This window comes from Solenopsis invicta, chromosome 7 (genome assembly GCF_016802725.1).
Source record: "Solenopsis invicta isolate M01_SB chromosome 7, UNIL_Sinv_3.0, whole genome shotgun sequence".
NCBI classification, from domain to species: Eukaryota; Metazoa; Arthropoda; class Insecta; order Hymenoptera; family Formicidae; genus Solenopsis; species Solenopsis invicta.
The window spans coordinates 8,680,840-8,697,827 of NC_052670.1; the positions used below are offsets into that span (position 1 = coordinate 8,680,840).

At 38.6% G+C, this 16,988-nt stretch overlaps 2 protein-coding genes across 10 annotated transcripts in view; one reads left to right on the top strand and one right to left on the bottom strand.

The window, feature by feature from the left end:
- LOC120358261 overlaps positions 1 to 9,443 on the top strand; it is a 39,750-nt gene extending 30,307 nt beyond the window's left edge. The window contains exons 3-4 of the transcript XR_005575234.1: positions 7,157 to 8,084; positions 9,149 to 9,443. The gene's annotated coding sequence lies outside the window, so the exon portion shown is untranslated. The remainder of the gene's footprint in view (positions 1 to 7,156; positions 8,085 to 9,148) is intronic.
- The window catches only part of LOC105201666 (hemicentin-1), a 196,250-nt gene that overhangs the window by 27,112 nt on the left and 152,150 nt on the right, over positions 1 to 16,988 (bottom strand). For 6 of the 9 annotated variants that reach the window (XM_026136571.2, XM_026136572.2, XM_026136573.2 and 3 more), the window contains 2 exons: positions 4,037 to 4,220; positions 2,238 to 2,373 (listed from right to left, as the gene is read on the bottom strand). In XM_026136571.2, coding sequence (XP_025992356.1) covers positions 2,238 to 2,373; positions 4,037 to 4,220 — 320 coding nt within the window. The remainder of the gene's footprint in view (positions 1 to 2,237; positions 2,374 to 4,036; positions 4,221 to 16,988) is intronic. The other 3 variants (XM_039451934.1, XM_039451935.1, XM_039451936.1) reach the window with 2 other exon arrangements.

The following is a 16,988-nucleotide window of genomic DNA, read 5'->3' on the forward strand; positions in this document are numbered from 1 at the left end:
GTTTCGCCGCTGCGTCGCGTCGCGCCGCCCTCTCGCCCTCCCTCGCCTTGCTATCCAACCTACCCCATCGGGGAACAGGGAAGACTCATCGTCGCGGATTATTCGAAATTCCGCTCTTCGGGAGTCTTGCAGCTCCGCGGACTCCGACTAACGGCGGCACTCTCGTGAATTGAGCCTCTCTCGGTGCTCGGTTATTATAGCACAAAGGATAATATGAGAGGGTAATGTGGAAACATAAATTCATATCTCGTAAACAGAGAGCGGCAAATCGTTATATTCACAATGCCGCATCGTACATTGAATATCGGATGTTAACCACAATTTGCGTAACAATTACCACGATAGCGATCATGTTTATCGGCGATTGTCTTTTTGGGATGGAAACTCGATGCACACACCGTCGATTGCACGCCGATGCCTCTCGATCTCTCCGCTCGGTCATAATTAACACGTTTATGCATACACATATTCCGTACTGCGTCGCGTGTGTCAATTAAGATAATTCCCAGTGAGTAAGTGGGTAAGCGAGAGCGACTGAGGGCTGAGGGCTGAGGGCTGAGGGCGTAGGAGAACGGTCGCCTTGTCAAGGGACCGTCGTCTACAATTTGAAACGCGATCCGAGGCTCTACGGACACCGTCCCGCTAACCGAAAATTGCAAGGTTTAAAGCCAAGAGAGAGATTGCGCTTCTCTCTCCGTCTCCCTCTGCGCCGCGCGACGCTTGTTTTTGTTCCGCCGTAAAACTATTAAATCCTGCTCCCGCGAGCTCTTTCCGCGCTCTCGAAGCGACCCGATCGTTCCTCTCGCGCGATGCTTGGATCAACGAAAAAGAAAAAGAGAGAAAAAATCTACATAAAAAATTCTTCCGTCCGCTTATCCCTTGCGTGAGACTCCTCTTCCGGTGTTTCCCCGTCGCACGAAATGCATCGTGTAGCTCCTTAATTTCGCTCGGGCACAATGCAGAATAGATCATGATTATTCATGGGGGCGCGTGTTCTACTATCGACAGTGTCCTCGATGCATTACGTGGAATCTTCGAGCGACGGGGAACAAGCGCCCCAACGACGGCCAAAGAAGAGGCGCGCCGATGGCGGAAGACGCCGTGAAATCGATAGTAACGTAAATTTTGATTACCCGGGACAACCCGTTCAATCACGCCGGTGCCCGAAAAGCCTCCAATGAAAAAAAATCGTCGCGAGGAGCGGATCTTTCAAAGTCACTTTCAGAAGACGGAAGAGAAATATCTTCGATGAAATAAAATGTTTTATCATCATTTCGTTATAAATCTCCGACCAGTTCACATCTGTACATACACAGTAACTTGCCTGTCACGAATACATTGCAACAGTTCAAGTTTGTTCGATATTTGATTTTTTGGATATCGGTTCGCATCACGAAAACTTTTTGGTCTCGAGTTCACGTTAATTGGCGATCCCTCGATGCGTTATTCAATTTGATAAAATAGAAAAATAGAGAAAGAGATCTCTGAGACAATGAACTATTAGGACGTTTAAATCTTATCAAGCATTAGATTCCATGGATACGTATGTAGGTCAATCCAATCTGTTTAATACTTTGTTTTAACTTTTATTAGCCATTAATAGTTAAATTTTATCGTTTTTGCGACTGAAGAAGACTTAAATAAAATTGAAACTTGTTTTCTGCCATTTAAGATATTATTAGCTACAGATTAAATATATTAATAACATTCGCTAGTTTGTTGCTTGTTCATGATCTATTTCAACAAACTGATTAGTTTTGTTTAAAATAATAAGCAGGATATTTATCTTGATTTTTAAAACGTTTTAGTTGCCAAAATAAATTGCAATTAAATTAAAAAATTACAATTTTGCAATTTTCGTTACAGCTGCAACGTGATTATTGGTTTTAGCAAAATTGAAATTTTACATCACGCTCGTATCATTATCTCAAACACTCCCCCTTTAAAAATTAAACAGAAATGGCGAACGATTCCAGGCCATGTGTTATCTCCCTCTCTTTATTACCGATACATTCCATTTAATCCGCAAGCTCCATAAATTGTCGAGTAATTACGCTCGTAAGGAGAGAGGGCAAACGAGCGGAAGGAAACGCAGCGACGAAGACGGGGAGCGAGAGACGGTAGGGGGAGGGGGGTGGCGAGCGAGACGCGCGAAGCGAGAGATCGCGCGTGCCAAGCAAGGGGGTCGGCGGCGCGCAAGTTAAGTAGTACGGAATCTACGTGCAACAATTACGAACCATTTAATTAGAGGCGAAGGATTCCCATACCGCGCTCTGCAAGTGAGCGTAGCGATCTCACCTGCTCGGGCTGTCACGTTGCTGCCGGGGAGAATTAGACGGTCGGCGTACTCTATCTGCGGTCGCTGAGGGCTGACTGGAATGAGAAAATTAGCACGGATTAATTCCCAGCGTATGCCATTGCTTGCGCAGCCTGCGCGACATACCCCTTCCCTCCCCCCTTTCCTCGCTCCCCCGAAAACACTACTCTTTCAATCTTAAACGAAATTTGAAAGTGACTTGAAGAAGACAGGTTTAAGCAAAAAGGACAATTTTACTGCAGCATCTAAAAATTTAACTAAATACAGATCGGAAAACAAAACGCACAATGATGATGTTATACAAACAGTTTTGATGTTCTAGTAAATTAAACATCCGACACACTTTTTTTTTTTTTTTTATAATTCAACATGATTGTTTTCAGATCTGTATTTCAGCAAAATTATTCTTTCTGTGATTAAACGCGATATTTTTCACACAAAATAATCTTTTCCTTGATTACATAGAATTATAAATCCTTTTTCACAATTAAAATACAAATAACAAAATCAATAAGGTAGAGTTAACAATTTCATACGACAAACGAATATAAAAATTGGAAAATTAGTTTTGTTCGTCAACGTCTGGCATCAACTTATGACACATTTGCTTTACATAAAAGTTTTATACTTTGTACATATGTATAAAACAAGCATAGTTCCCACTCAGAAAGACAACATGAAGAAACAATAAAATGTGTTTTAGAAATGAGCTAAAAGTTTTAGTATAAGAGAAAACTTTGAAAATTTGTATATGTGTGCGTTACCGAAAATATGTGATGTGTACTTCTACATTAATAGCACACTTCTTAAAATATTATTGAAACTCCATGATATTCTTTTAGAAAGATGCAAGATGCACGACTTACAAATTCATATCGGTGAATTTAGTGTAAGTTTACAATCAGATTTTACATAATCTTTTTAGACGAACGATAAAATATCGATAAATTTGAATTTCACCTTTATAAATATTAATGCAAGTGCAAATTGCAATTAGTTATTGCAAGCCGCAAGATTAAAAAAAAAGAGTAACAGGGATTTTCATTCCGGCAAACTCCATTTTCGCGGGGCAGATATAAATTCTGTTGCTTTATTGCTAATTGTGTCATGGGATTACCAGGAGAATGTAATATCGAGGGAGTCGTCCGAATGGTTTTACACAACTAATCGGTGTACGTTCGTTTTAATGTATGATCCCCGGACGAGAGATATTAATCTGCCATAATTTCAACGATAAAAAGCACGAAATATTCGATGTGGCACAATGTAATTCCGAAGGTAATGATAATAACGAAACTCAAAGTGCGAATCTACGCGAGTATTTATTGAGTTATGCGAATTATTGCGCGATGTGTAACAATCATGTCGATCGTTCGCTAACGAGCGAGTTTCCGAAATCAATTATTTCACTATTAACGTGAGAAAACAAGATGGTTCGATTCAGATGAATATGATTCGACTCCTCAACTTCGTGTTGAATTACCTTGTAATTATTATCCCGAAACGGATACAACATTGTATTCACTTTCGTACACAAAATATCTACCGTTTACCAATTTAGATCAATATTGAAAATCACGCAATATATAATACGTACATGAAAAAATAAAAATCTAGATTTTTAACCATTTTCTCACTCGTTGATCAAAGAATGACTTTTACTCAAAAATAATTTGCAGTAAATTTACGTTCTACTTGGATATATTACATAACAGTTACCTCTGACGACCAGCCTCGCTGGTTCAGATGCTAACGCGTCTTGCGTTGTGAAATCACTGGCGGTTACTTGACACTGCCAGAGTCCGTCGTCGAACTCTAACGTGGCTGATCTGACCCATAGCGAACAGTCGCCGATGTCAGGTGAACCCACCCACTCATACTTCTTCAAATGCATGCCTATTGGCTAAACAAAGAAGAGAAGAATCTCTATAAGTTATTATATTGTAATTTTCTCTCTTACATATTTTATACACTTTTTTTATTCTATTTATTATTGAATATAAAACTAAACAGCATACTATATTACAGAATTAATCTTTCAATCAAAAATTATATAATCGATGTTCAATCATTTCTTCGCGTGTGTTCATTTTTCAATTATTTTATCACATTATATTTTGTTTTAATATTCTGGTGCGAAACCTGAAAGCTTCTATACAAGGTATTCATTAGTTCTTATTTTAACAGTTTAATACGTAGATTGACGAGAGGAATCGATTTACGTGAAAGAGGCAATCAAATGATTCAATTTATGAGAGCCGGAGTACAATATCTCACTAAATAATAAGTAGCTTAAGGGATGTAGCTCAGAGAAACGATGACTCGCTTATCGAAACAACATTTATCAAATTCGAAAACACATGCGCGCACACTCGTGATAGAGTTCCGCGATATTAATAGAAAATCGCGATGGTTTTCGCCGACGAATTTCCTAGACAATGGTCCACGCGCGTCAGCGTGTTTCGATCGGCGTTCGTTTAATCGGCGAGCCTGGACTTCTGTCGTTGCCGGAATCCTTTTTCGAGGCTCACTCCGCCGCAGCAGCTCGATTTCTGCCTTCTGCTCAGTTGCCCTGTACGCTTTCTCCGAAATGAATCATCGACTTCCGGCCCCCGATGTCGGGGGCCGCTCGAGTCTTCTTTCTCGCGAATTAATTCACTGCAGCCGGGAAAGTGCGGCCCCAGCAAATTTTGCAGTCATAATGTGGCCGTAATTCAGCGATCGATTCTGCATGCACTCGCTCTTTATAGTCTCCGCTTTCCTCCCCCGCGCCTCGCAGCGAGCTTTTGTCTTCCGTGAAATCGTAGAAGCTTTCTCTCTTGTACCTCTTCCCAAAAGTATAATTAAGAATTTCTGCAGTAATCTTGCGCTACATTCATCGCTTGACTCGACGCTTTATATCTATGTTTCGCTCATGTAATTTTATTCGGCCTCGTCGCTGTCGATATTTATGATTAAATGTTCTGAAACTCTGTAATAATACCAGCTTGCATTTCTTCTTTTATCGCGATAATAAATTGATTCTTCTGTGCTCAGTCGTCCATTCCTTCCTTTCATCCAGCTTTGCGCGATACGTTATCGCGACGGCTATTATATACCGTGTATATCGCCGGCGTATCGGTCGGGGTCGGATTGTTTTACCCGTAAGTTTGTAGCTGCTTCAATAAAACGTATAGTGAAAAAGCTTCATCGTTTAAAGGTATTAGTCGGTTAATGAGTTTCCGTAATCCGCCAGTGGTACACTGTCTTGAATTAGCGATCCACATCTGCGTATTGCTGGAAGATATTGAGTTCGCGTTGCAAATTACTTCTTCTCGTTTTTATCAAGTTAAACCGATCCGGAAAAAAAAAAAAATTAAAAGAACATATTATCGTGACTCGCTCTCTTTCGTTATTATGCATTATTACATGTATGTACAGCCTCGAGCAAAATTTAGCAGGGAATTATACACATAATTATCTCATTATAATTACATACAAATAAAATGTACCTATGGTATCGATTTAAATCGATTTAATTAAATTAAATCTTTTTATTTCAAATTCTATCAATGTTTATTTTTAAATTTCTTTCTTCCTAAAAAAATAACAAATAGTAATGGATAGTCCATAAAGGAGTATATCTAATTGTAAGTCCAATCGCATGTAAATAAAATGTAAATATGGTGAGAAAATCAATTTTAATTCAACAAAATCTTTTATTTCAAATTCTGTCAATATTTATTTTTAAATTTCTTTCTCCCTAAAAAGAAATAACAAATAGTAATAGATGGTGCATAAAGGAGTTTATCCAAGTCTAACCATATATAGATAAAATGTAAGTATGGTGAAAAAATCTATTTTAATTTAACAAAATCTTTTTATTTCAAATTCTGTCAACGTTTATTTCTAGATTTTTGTTTCTTCTTAAAAAAAAAAGAAAAATAAACAGTAATCGTCCATAAGGGAGTATACAGCTACATGGAGGAGAATAAATCCATTCCTTCTGAATGTCTCGCCATTTCCAGAATGAAAACACCGCTCGTGACATACTCAATCCAAGAATTCAGATTCTTTCTACGGGCGAATTCCCGCGCGGGGTAGCCGCTTTGAAGCGGACGAGTCCTTAACTTCGCGTTTCTCAAGGGACGCAATGAGAGCTCCGTTAACTACGATAGGACGCCGTCGTGCGACTATATTAGTAATGAGCGGAGCGGTGTTCCCTGCGGAATGCGCAGTTTATCACTCGGTGGCAGACACAATAATACAATGGCGAAATCCTGGCGAAGATTATTCGCGCGTAGACGAAGTGCGCAGGATATGCGCCCTCAGGACAAGAAGAATAATGAGTTTGCTGGCGCGTACTCCTGCCCGGTGTTAGGGTGGAACGATGTCTAGTGCATACTGCAGCACGAATTAACATCCTAGGTCATTGTCAGATTAATATCGTATCATTCTCAAATAATCTCCTTTTCATTCTGTCGCATTACACAAAGTGTCTACGCTATCTCGAACACCTCATACCCTTTCTCAGCGAAATTGAAGGAACATTATCAGAATGCATAAATGCTATTACTGTAATATATTACTACAACGTAATCTTATGTATAACGATGTTACATTCATAGAGCTGATCCGTTTAATCGTTGAACCCCGCTTTATGCAAAGTATAAAAAGATATGATTAATATTTTAAATTTTCACAAATCAATGTTCGCACGTAAATCGCAGCTGTTAATAAAAAAGAATTCACTTGGAATTAAAATAAGCGATGATAAAATTAATAGCAGTTTAATTTGACAATTTTTCCTGTTAATAAAAGATCGTATATACTCTTTTTTTTTTTTTTTTTTTTTTATAGAGCGCATATAATGTGTGTCTCGCATCGAGGTCGCCACAGGAAGTTCACCATCTGACCATTCAAGCTGTACGGAATTTTCGAGACGCTTTGTGGACCACGCCTATGAAGGAGCGCATGCATACTCTTCTACTACCTATCCTAAGAAGCCAAACCACCGTGAATCAGTCCAACGGTTTTCCAAACGCACATACCCAAAGGTACCATCGCTCTCACGTAGAAGCCGCGAGGCATTTTTCGAATGCATATCGAGTAGAGGACATCCTTCGCTTCTGGAACCGAATATATATTCTTCCTTCAACAAGGATCCTACAAATTCTCCCAAACACACAAAGAACGGAGGAACATCTGCGTGCAACGAATTTCGAAGTTACGAACTTTTCGGCGTTTACCAAAAGGATATGCCGTCAGTGACGAGCGAGCTTACGGCAAGAATTCCGAGGAAGCCTTTCGGAAAGAAGGAAGGAAGGAAGGAAGGAAAGAAAGAAGGAAGAAAAGAAGGTAGGAAGAAAGAAATTGGCTGGTTATACTGGGCGCGATGGTTTTGCGCTATCGGTCTACGTCCTACGATCTATTTCGCTGCTCTCGAAGAGATTGCCATTGCGTCTGCATTACTCCGGGGCTCTCCCGTGTTATCGGGGCCTTTGGCCCGGGGGTATGTACCCTGGCCGTTTGCCGTACCCGACTATGCTTGTGTTCGTTGGCGCACACGCGCCTACGATAGTTGCATTTGCGTCTGTGTGCGCCGACGGGGTGGGCGGGAGTGTGTCTGCGGGTGCATTACGTTGATTGCTGGTCGCGGCCTCTCCGGAGAACACAGAGAACATCGAAGAGGTTCGGCGGGCTGAAGAGGGCAGGGACGAAGACGGTCGGGAAACCGGCAGCGAGGGCGAGGAGGAAGAAAAAGGAAAGGGGGCCTTTCCTCTCTCCGGTAAGTAAGCGAGTGGTACGCTCTAACTCCGACGCGAGCACGGATTTTAATCCTTTCAATGAACAACAGCGACTTTTCTCAGCAGTTCTCCGCAAATAGTTGTGTTTTTAATTCTCTCTCACTTCCATGGATTTTTTTACGCGTCGCTATCCGCGAACTCGATTTGCCTGTTTATTCGCTTATGCACTTTTGACAACGTTGTTAACAATGATCGTATTTTCTTCAGTTTTTCATAAATATTTAGTATATACTGAATATTTTAGAATTTCTGTATTCACTGTGACAATGAAACGGATCCGTTACATCAAAATATTATCTCGCTAGAAAAAAATCACAAAAATATGCATTGAAAACGGATTAAGGGAGTAGGGGAAAGTTACTGAAAGAGTACCTAGTAAATATTTTACATTTTTACTTCGTATAAACAACATTTAGTGACAAAAATAACAAATAAATAAGAAATAAATAATATAAACAAAAATTTAACAAGTTTCATTTTGTTTTCTGCATGCTATTGACATTTTAGAAAATCAGGTATACCTAATGCAAATTTTTTATAAGTTAAATAGCTAATAATAACGTACTTTTATTTTGAATTGTTATATTTTTATAAAAGTAGGCTCGTTGAGAAATATTTTACATATTTACAATTATTACAAAAGTCAAATCGATATTTTTATAAACACTATCAAGTTTCCTAATTCATACCACCATAAATTTCATCATAAAAAAATGACACTAATGTAAGATTGATAAGTGATAATAGTAAAACTATAGTAAGTGCTATAAATAACAATACGTCAATTACAAAAATAAAATCAAGTTTTATTTCAATATTCTTAACGTTTTATTATTATTATTTATTACTTAAAGAATATTTAATTGCTTTTTTGATAAAATATTATTAAAATAAATATTAATTTTTTCTTATACTTTTAATTACTTTAATCCATAAATTCAATACAATTTAAGAGACCACAGGTACGTTTTAGGCAACCAATTTTCTAAATACTTTTCGCAGAATGTTACAAAACAGATAACAATAAATTAATTTGTTATTACAGACAGATTTAACATGTAATAATAGACGACTGATACATCGAGAGCTACAATTTCGAACTTTGATTTGCATCCGAAACGGCGCCAAATGCGAAATACAATAAAAACTAACTTCAGAAATACGCATTTGGCAACTTTCCCCTCAACGTAGCAGGCAAATGAGGTATTGAATTACTATTTTAAATAGTAGTTTCGCGTTTAATATTCGTATCGCGTGCCCAAAGTACAAGAGAGAATCTATCTATAACATTTACACGAAGATTGCAGTTGAAGCAATAATTTTCAGCAGAAGAATAGATAATTAGGCGAGGTGAATCCCGCACGTTTATTTTCGCAAAAGTGATTTCGTGCCTTTGCAGAATTCCGTGATGAAACGTTTCCTCGGTTCTGCTAAGTAATGCACCGTTCGCTTATTTTCTTTTTTTTGCGCCCTTCAGTTCGCGTGCATGCAATAGCAAAAGGATTTATCGGCTGGAACCGGATAGTCCACGAATATATTGAGAACAAATATTAATGCGAAATTAATTCTCCGGGAATCCACTATGCCGCCGCTCGAGACAGCTGCTCGGATTTTCCTCGCTTTTTGCACGGCAGTGCACTGAAAGTCGAAAAGAAATCACACTTTGCTGCTGAAAGTTGATTTATGCAAACGACTGTCGCGTAACAAATGGCGAAACGTAAGCAAAATAATAACTCGCGTATTGGATATATATGATTGCGCAATAGTTATTTCGGGATTTCCCGAAAAGCATATTAAAAGTTACTTTTAGCATTTCGTAGAAATGTCTCACGAAATGCTAAATCACCAAATCAAACACCTTCAAGTCCTTTGCCAGTCAAAGAATTTATCCTGCTGCTTTTCGACGCGTAAAACGGATGCGTCGCATCCGATGCGATGTCGCAGAAAGTGCAAACAATGCGCACAGGACGAAACGAACGGAAACGATGTGGTTAGAGGATTCAGATTGGGAAATGGCGGAACGAAATGTACGGAGAGAGAGAGGGGGGAGAGGGGGTGGGGGGAGGGGCAAGGGAAGAGAGAGAGTTTGTATTGTAAACAAGAGTGGCTGGCGAAGAGAAAATTATCCCGCTCGTTATTTACATCTTTCATAAATATTCACTTTCGCGGGAGAGAAAGTCAAGCCGGAAGAAGAGGTCGGGTGGACGAGCGGGGCCCGAGCTGAGGGTGAGCGGGAGAGGCGAGAGAAAAGCCGGGGAGAGAGGATATTTGGTTGAGGAAGTAACGAGAAACCGCGCCGGGCATAAATCTCCGGGCTTTCGGAGGCGATCTCGTCTCGGGATCACCCACTGCGAAAAGCCTTCGTCGCTGCCTGAGATAGTAATACGGTATTCAAGATCCCAGGTCGCCCTCCCGCCCTTCGCCAGCTACGACCGCTCCTAACGGAGTCGGAGGAGCGTCGAAGGATATTTGCATTGTTGTTTCCGATATGTAGAATCACGCGACGAAGACCCCGTCGAAAATTTCGAAGGAGTTACCTTTGCCGATTCGAGAAGCGCCTCTTCACTCCTGAAATGTGTTTCCGAACATTTTAGAAAAATCCGAATTATTTAAAGCAGTTCCGTGAACGGTATTCGTTACGCGAGTTATTTTCCAGCGAGAAGAATTTTTTCGTAAAATGTTTCGACGCGTTTAAGAAAATTATGTTTCAACATATTTTAACAATTTGCTACGTATTGAAATTTCTGTTTCGTATTAGATGATACCTATCGCGGGATAAAATTCGTTTCGTAGTTAAATTACGATGATAATGCAAAACCATCGAACGTACCGAGTGCTCTCTTATTATGTTATAGAAAAATTCAGTAATGAAAAGTTACTTCCGCCGCCGAGAGAGAGAGAGAGAGAGAGAGAGAGAGAGAGAGAGAGAGAGAGAGAGAGAGAGAGAGAGCCTGGAAAGCCGCCGGGCATATTCTGGCTCGCACTGCAATGTTTGAAATAATTATAAATTTATATTTTCCTCCAATTCCCTTCTTTTGTAAATTTTATCCAGATCGCGTAACGAATAAAAATTAGGCACATTGCCCGTTCCGTGCTGTGTTGCACACTGTATTGTGTTATACACATTGTATTTCTGTTGCCTTTTGTTTCTCTCTGATATTCAATGACAAATTCAAAACGTGCCGTTGGCAAGGGCTTTAAATAATTAATTAAAACTTATCATTTGATCATTCAATTAATCTAAATAATTAATAACGAATGAGTTTTTGTAACTTTAACAATACGTTTCGTAATTGTTTTATACCGATATTTATTGACAATCAAAGTGGGATTTCAAACATCTGTCATAGAAGATGTATTAGAGAGAGAAAGAGAGAGATATATATATATACGTATAAATATTTCAATAAATTTTCTCTTAAAATAAATTGATTACAAAATAAAATTACATTTTGTATGTATGCATAAGTGTGTGTTGCTACAAAAAAAGATATATTTCAAAGACATCTTCCTTAAAGAAATATTTCGATTTAAGAGGGGAAAAAATCCACAATGCACTTCCGAATAAAGTTAATCTAACTTGGGCAATCTCAGCTTAAGCAAGAAATAGTCGACAGGCGTGAAGGAGGACCGACAGCACTGAATATCGAGAGCTCACAAAACGACGTCGGCGAATTAGCATATTTCCAAGCGCGCAGGCTTTATATCATGACAAATTTGCATATAACGGGCGGAGAGGAGGGGAAGGGGGGGGGAGGGCGATGAACATTTTTTTCACATTGCTCATTAAGTATGCCGGAATAACAAATATTTATGCACGCTTTACCAGAAAATTCATTTCTCGAGAAAAATTCACTGCGCAAATTTTGCTTGCAAGGCAGCCCGAAGCGAAATATTATTAACACTGTTAAATAGTTTTGTATTATTAATATAAATACCAATTTACATGTAATTACCAGATTGATGTATAACAGATAATATATGTGAAAGCAAGGAAAAAGGAGGGGCGGGGGGGGGGAGGGCTTTCCGTTCCTAGACTGCAGAAGCATTTCGGGTGCATTAAATTCCGTGCAATATTTCATTACGGTTTTGCTGCGAACGGAATTGAAAAATTACCGGTCGTATTCTCCGACGGTACATAAATCTTAATGAAAAATCTGTCTTGCGGAATATCGAGAGCAGTCTCCGTTCGAAAGACTCGATCCGATAATGGAGATAGATCTGCAAGCAAATGAGAGAAAAAAATATGTATGCCGAATTGCTAGTATTTTTCCCTTTCTCCGCCTCACTCATCAACGAGTGAGATCTTTGCGAGAAAATTTGGGAAAGAAAGGAACGAATTAGATTTAAAAGTTGTACGTTGAGAAAATTATGATTAGGCTCCCGAGAAAAGTCAATTGATTTTATTAATTTAATTGTTTCACATGAAATTACTTGGTTGAAGTTAGGGATGTATGCGCCATATTTCGAAAAACATTACCAAACATATAAAAGTTTTATAGAGTATTACGTTTGAGTATGTTTGAGTATGTAAAATTTATTTCATCTTTTTTATTTAATCTTTCGTCTATTCTTGATTGTTATATAAAATCGCGTTTTGCAGTACTTTGCAAATTTGATGGGAAAGTAGCATTACGAATTAAATCAAAATTTTTACATATACTGATAACATTCTAATAAATATTCGTGTAAAAATTTATTTGGAGTCACTTACTCGTTTATAAGTTATTTATATATATTTAAAACTGCAACCAAATATAGTAATTTTCGTTGCAAAAACCATTTTTTTCATTGTTTTTTTCTTTGCAGCTAGTTTCAGGATCAAAATTCGAGCATTCGTATCTAAAATTTTTTGTTATTGATTAAGAAGAAAAAAATTAAACCTGGAAAAGCTTTCAGTTTTTAAACTTCGATAACTTTTAGCTCGTAGAGTACAGCAGAAACATCCTTAAATCATTCTTTTATCAAACTATGCTTCTTCCAGAAAGCCGATCTGTCGTCTGATCTCGCGATGATATCGCACCGTCAGTTCCCGGTGTCGATACCAATATGGAATTATCGATGCGTCATATAATCGAAATCTATTAGTACATGAGAAACGCGCCCGAGCCACTCGGGATGCCAGAGGGTGATATATTAAGCGTACATTTTCCCTAATCCAGATGTCATTAAAACAGATTATCTACATGAATTAATATGCAAATTAGTTCACGCGTCGCCGAGGCACGTACTACATACACCTGTTTCCGTATGCCGTGTCTGCGAAAGTTATAACGGCAAGGCCGCCGCGCTCTCTACGTACGTTACATTAACACTTCTGAAATTTTCATATCATAATTAAAAAGTTGAACAAACGTCTCGCGCATTGTCTAGCAAACGCGGAACATCGGGACAGCCGTCGTGGGGATCATCCGGCGCGATTACGGAGCGTCTCCGCAGTTACGAAACATTAAACAGAAATAATATGCATATGCAATTTTGCGAATTCGTTTCGTCCCGCCGCGCGGGTCGTACGTAAAACAAAGCGCGTCGCGAAATTTCATTTCGAAGCGCAATCAAGAACAAAGCTAAATTCCGTCGTAAAATAATTCCCAAGGTGGCGCGCGAGGACCTCGGGTTTAAGTGGCGAAGCGGGACAGAGAGAGAGAGAGAGAGAGAGAGAGAGAGAGAGCCTGGGTATATATCGCCGTCGATATTTTCTCTAATCCAGATGTCACCGAGGTCGACTTACCTTCGCAAATTAATATGCAAATTAATGTACGCACCGCGGTCGCATCCGGCGCCGTGTGCCGCAACTACGGCGATGTGTACACAACTGTATAATACCGGATATATTGCGTCGCGCGCTCCTCTACGTAATGCGATGCGAGCCCTTCAGGAGTTAGCCGTAGACGGACGCGTCTCTTCTACACCGCGATGCTCCATACCGCGGGAAAAGATGCGGCCCGACGATAAATATCCAAAGCCACTTTGCGCCGCCTCTTATTCGTCCACTTACCCCTCGCGCCGGTTGCGCCCTGCGCTCAATGTAGTCTCCCCTTTGTTTGGTCTTCGAGTCACCGGGAAAACCGACGACGACTCCCCTTGTGGTCATTGTACGCTGCGGTTTCATTATTTAACATACAAACACCGCGAGGGTACGCGCTTTCAGCTTTTTCTCCTCGTACTCTCGAGACAGACAATTCTTTACTTTGCCGAAATCGATAATTAGTATCGTGATGACTTGCGTGCAGCCAGAAGTTTTTTTTTCGAGTAAAAAAATTCGTTTGAATCAAAGAAATTTGTGTATTGCGCTTTGCGGTAAAAAAAAAAACGTTTCTTTGATTTGAAAAAGTATTTTGTTTTATTAGAACTAATTTTATTAGAATTAAAGAAATTAGTTTGGCTGTGCAATGAAAATTGTTTAAATGAAAAAAAACATAGTTTTAAAACCAGAATAATTAAATTATTTTTGATATTTTTGCCAGTATCTTCTTTGAATTAACAAATTATTTAAATTAAACAAATAATTAAACAAATAATTTATTTAATTTAAAAAAGACTAATAATGTCATTTCCTGAAATTAAAATAAATTTTATATTTTTCTCAAAGCTATTTTCACTTCAACTTGAATAAACCGAATTAAAGAAACCATTTCATCAATTTAAACACAACTTTTCTCTGGATGTGGCGTTTAACCTTGAAGTGAAACTACTGTGAGTCAATTTTCTCCCATAAGCTAATTCATTCATTTAATACAATTTTTGTTATTAAAATTTTAATAGTTTAAAGCTTAAAATAACATTTATTAAGATTTCGTTTACATTAAAATAGTATTATTGTAATAGTATTACAATATAATGGTATTCAGTTATTCTCTTTTTGCAACGTATAAAGCAGAGAGAAGTGTTTAAAAATTCTCCAAAATGAAAAAATTTAATTATGGCAGTGAATTTTCACTCAGAATAGTGTTAGTGTAAGAAAAATATGAGCAGCACTCTAAAGTTAAATCCTTGGTGCGGTGTACCGCGGTTATGTCTAGCGGCCGGAAGAAAATTTCGATTTAATTCTTTACTGCTATTATTGTTATTTCTAATTTCTATGAATATATTTTTCTCTGAATCTCGTTTTATCATTGAAACTTTTTCCGTTTCTTTAGACATCGTCGTTTCAAAAATATATAAAGTAGATGTATATATTATATGTATGTATAATACATCAAATACATATACAGAGACATTTTTACGGAGTTACTTTGGAGAAACTTTGAAATACAGAGAGCACACACATGCAGCACAGACCTCAAGGCGACTCCAAGAATATTTACGTTGCGAATATAATCGTCAATTTATCTGCATTGAAGGAAAAATGATGAAATTTTAATAAATATTTATTTGAATAGAACTTATGAAATATTTACTAAACATAAATATATATTTATTCCGTTTACAAAAACCATTAATTTAATTCAAGTATAATTTTTTTCTTATAGAGTAAATATTTATAAATCATAAGTAAATATTTCATTAGCGTGAGAATTTATTAGAATAATTATTTATTAAAAGTTAGGAATTTTTTCTCTCCGTGTGCGATTTGTAAAATAATTATTAACGTTTTTTTTTTAATAACAATGAATGCATTCTAATAAATACTTATTTCTTGCAGAATCCGTCTATTTTTGATTTATATTTAATCGCAATTAATGCATATTGTTTATTACAATTATGTGTTCCTTTTTTTATTTTCAACTAATTGAATCATTCGCACAAACGATTCTCCGATCGAGTGTTCTCCGTAATAATTACAAAAGCGAAACGCATTTATGTTCATAAGTATATATTATTCACAGGCCGATGGCCATTGAAACAAACATCTGCAGTAAACAGTAATCGATAGCAATAAAATGAAAATTGCAGCGTGCGATATCGTTGTAATGTTCATCGATTGTAAGCGCGAACAAGCGCTTTTAAATTTTTTACAATTCTGAATGCCCATTTCTAAATATTTTTTGTGTCGCTCTAAAAAGAATTAAGAAATCAACTTTATCCTCGCGCAGCTGATTTGTTAATTTTCAACAAGACTTTTATAAAAAGAACTAGACAAAGCTTTCAGAATGCGACCGTTCCGTCTCGGAGACGACATGAGAAGTGAAAGGTTTTTAAAATATTGTCGTCATTTTGAAGATAAGTTACGTGATTTCTTGCGCAGGCAAAGACTGAGGCGGAAGACGAGACTGCTGAGAATTAAAACTCGGAACGCTCTACTCGAGAATTCGCGCCCCTTACGACGAGACGGTCGCGTCGCGACCCGCACCGCCACCGACCGACCTCGCTTTTCAGCGTCTCCGTTGCGACCACAATCATCCTTCTGGCATACGCGCTCGTTTCCCAGGTTCGTCGCGGCTTTTCATTCCCGGCTGCGAAAGTTCCGTTTCTTTTTCCTCGGGTTCGTCGCGGAAAGCCGTTGTAACGACTTCAATTTAGAGCGCTCCGCACTCCGCGCGCAGTCCGTCGTCGTGGCCCTCTCGAAGCTCACGTCCTTTCCTTCCCTTTCGGCTTTATGCAGTGTATAAATGTCGCGCGCGAGCTCACACTAAATTTACGATCGTCTATCCTCGGGAGATGAAACGCGTGCCCGGGGTGATTACCGGGGAAGAAAGAAAGAGCGGGAGAAAGGAAACCGCCGGAAGAGTGCCGTGAAGGCCGCGCTTAGCTTTAAACTTAATACAATAAGATCACGTTGCGCTTAAATCCTCGCAAGAGGCGAACGAGATTCCGCGCTTCCCGTAAAACTTTTTAACTTCAACGAGATTAACGTCCTCCAACACGGCACTTCCATGTAACACGAGTGCATATCCGGACGTGTGACACTAGATACAAGTTGTTTGAGAACGATGGGTCGGGAA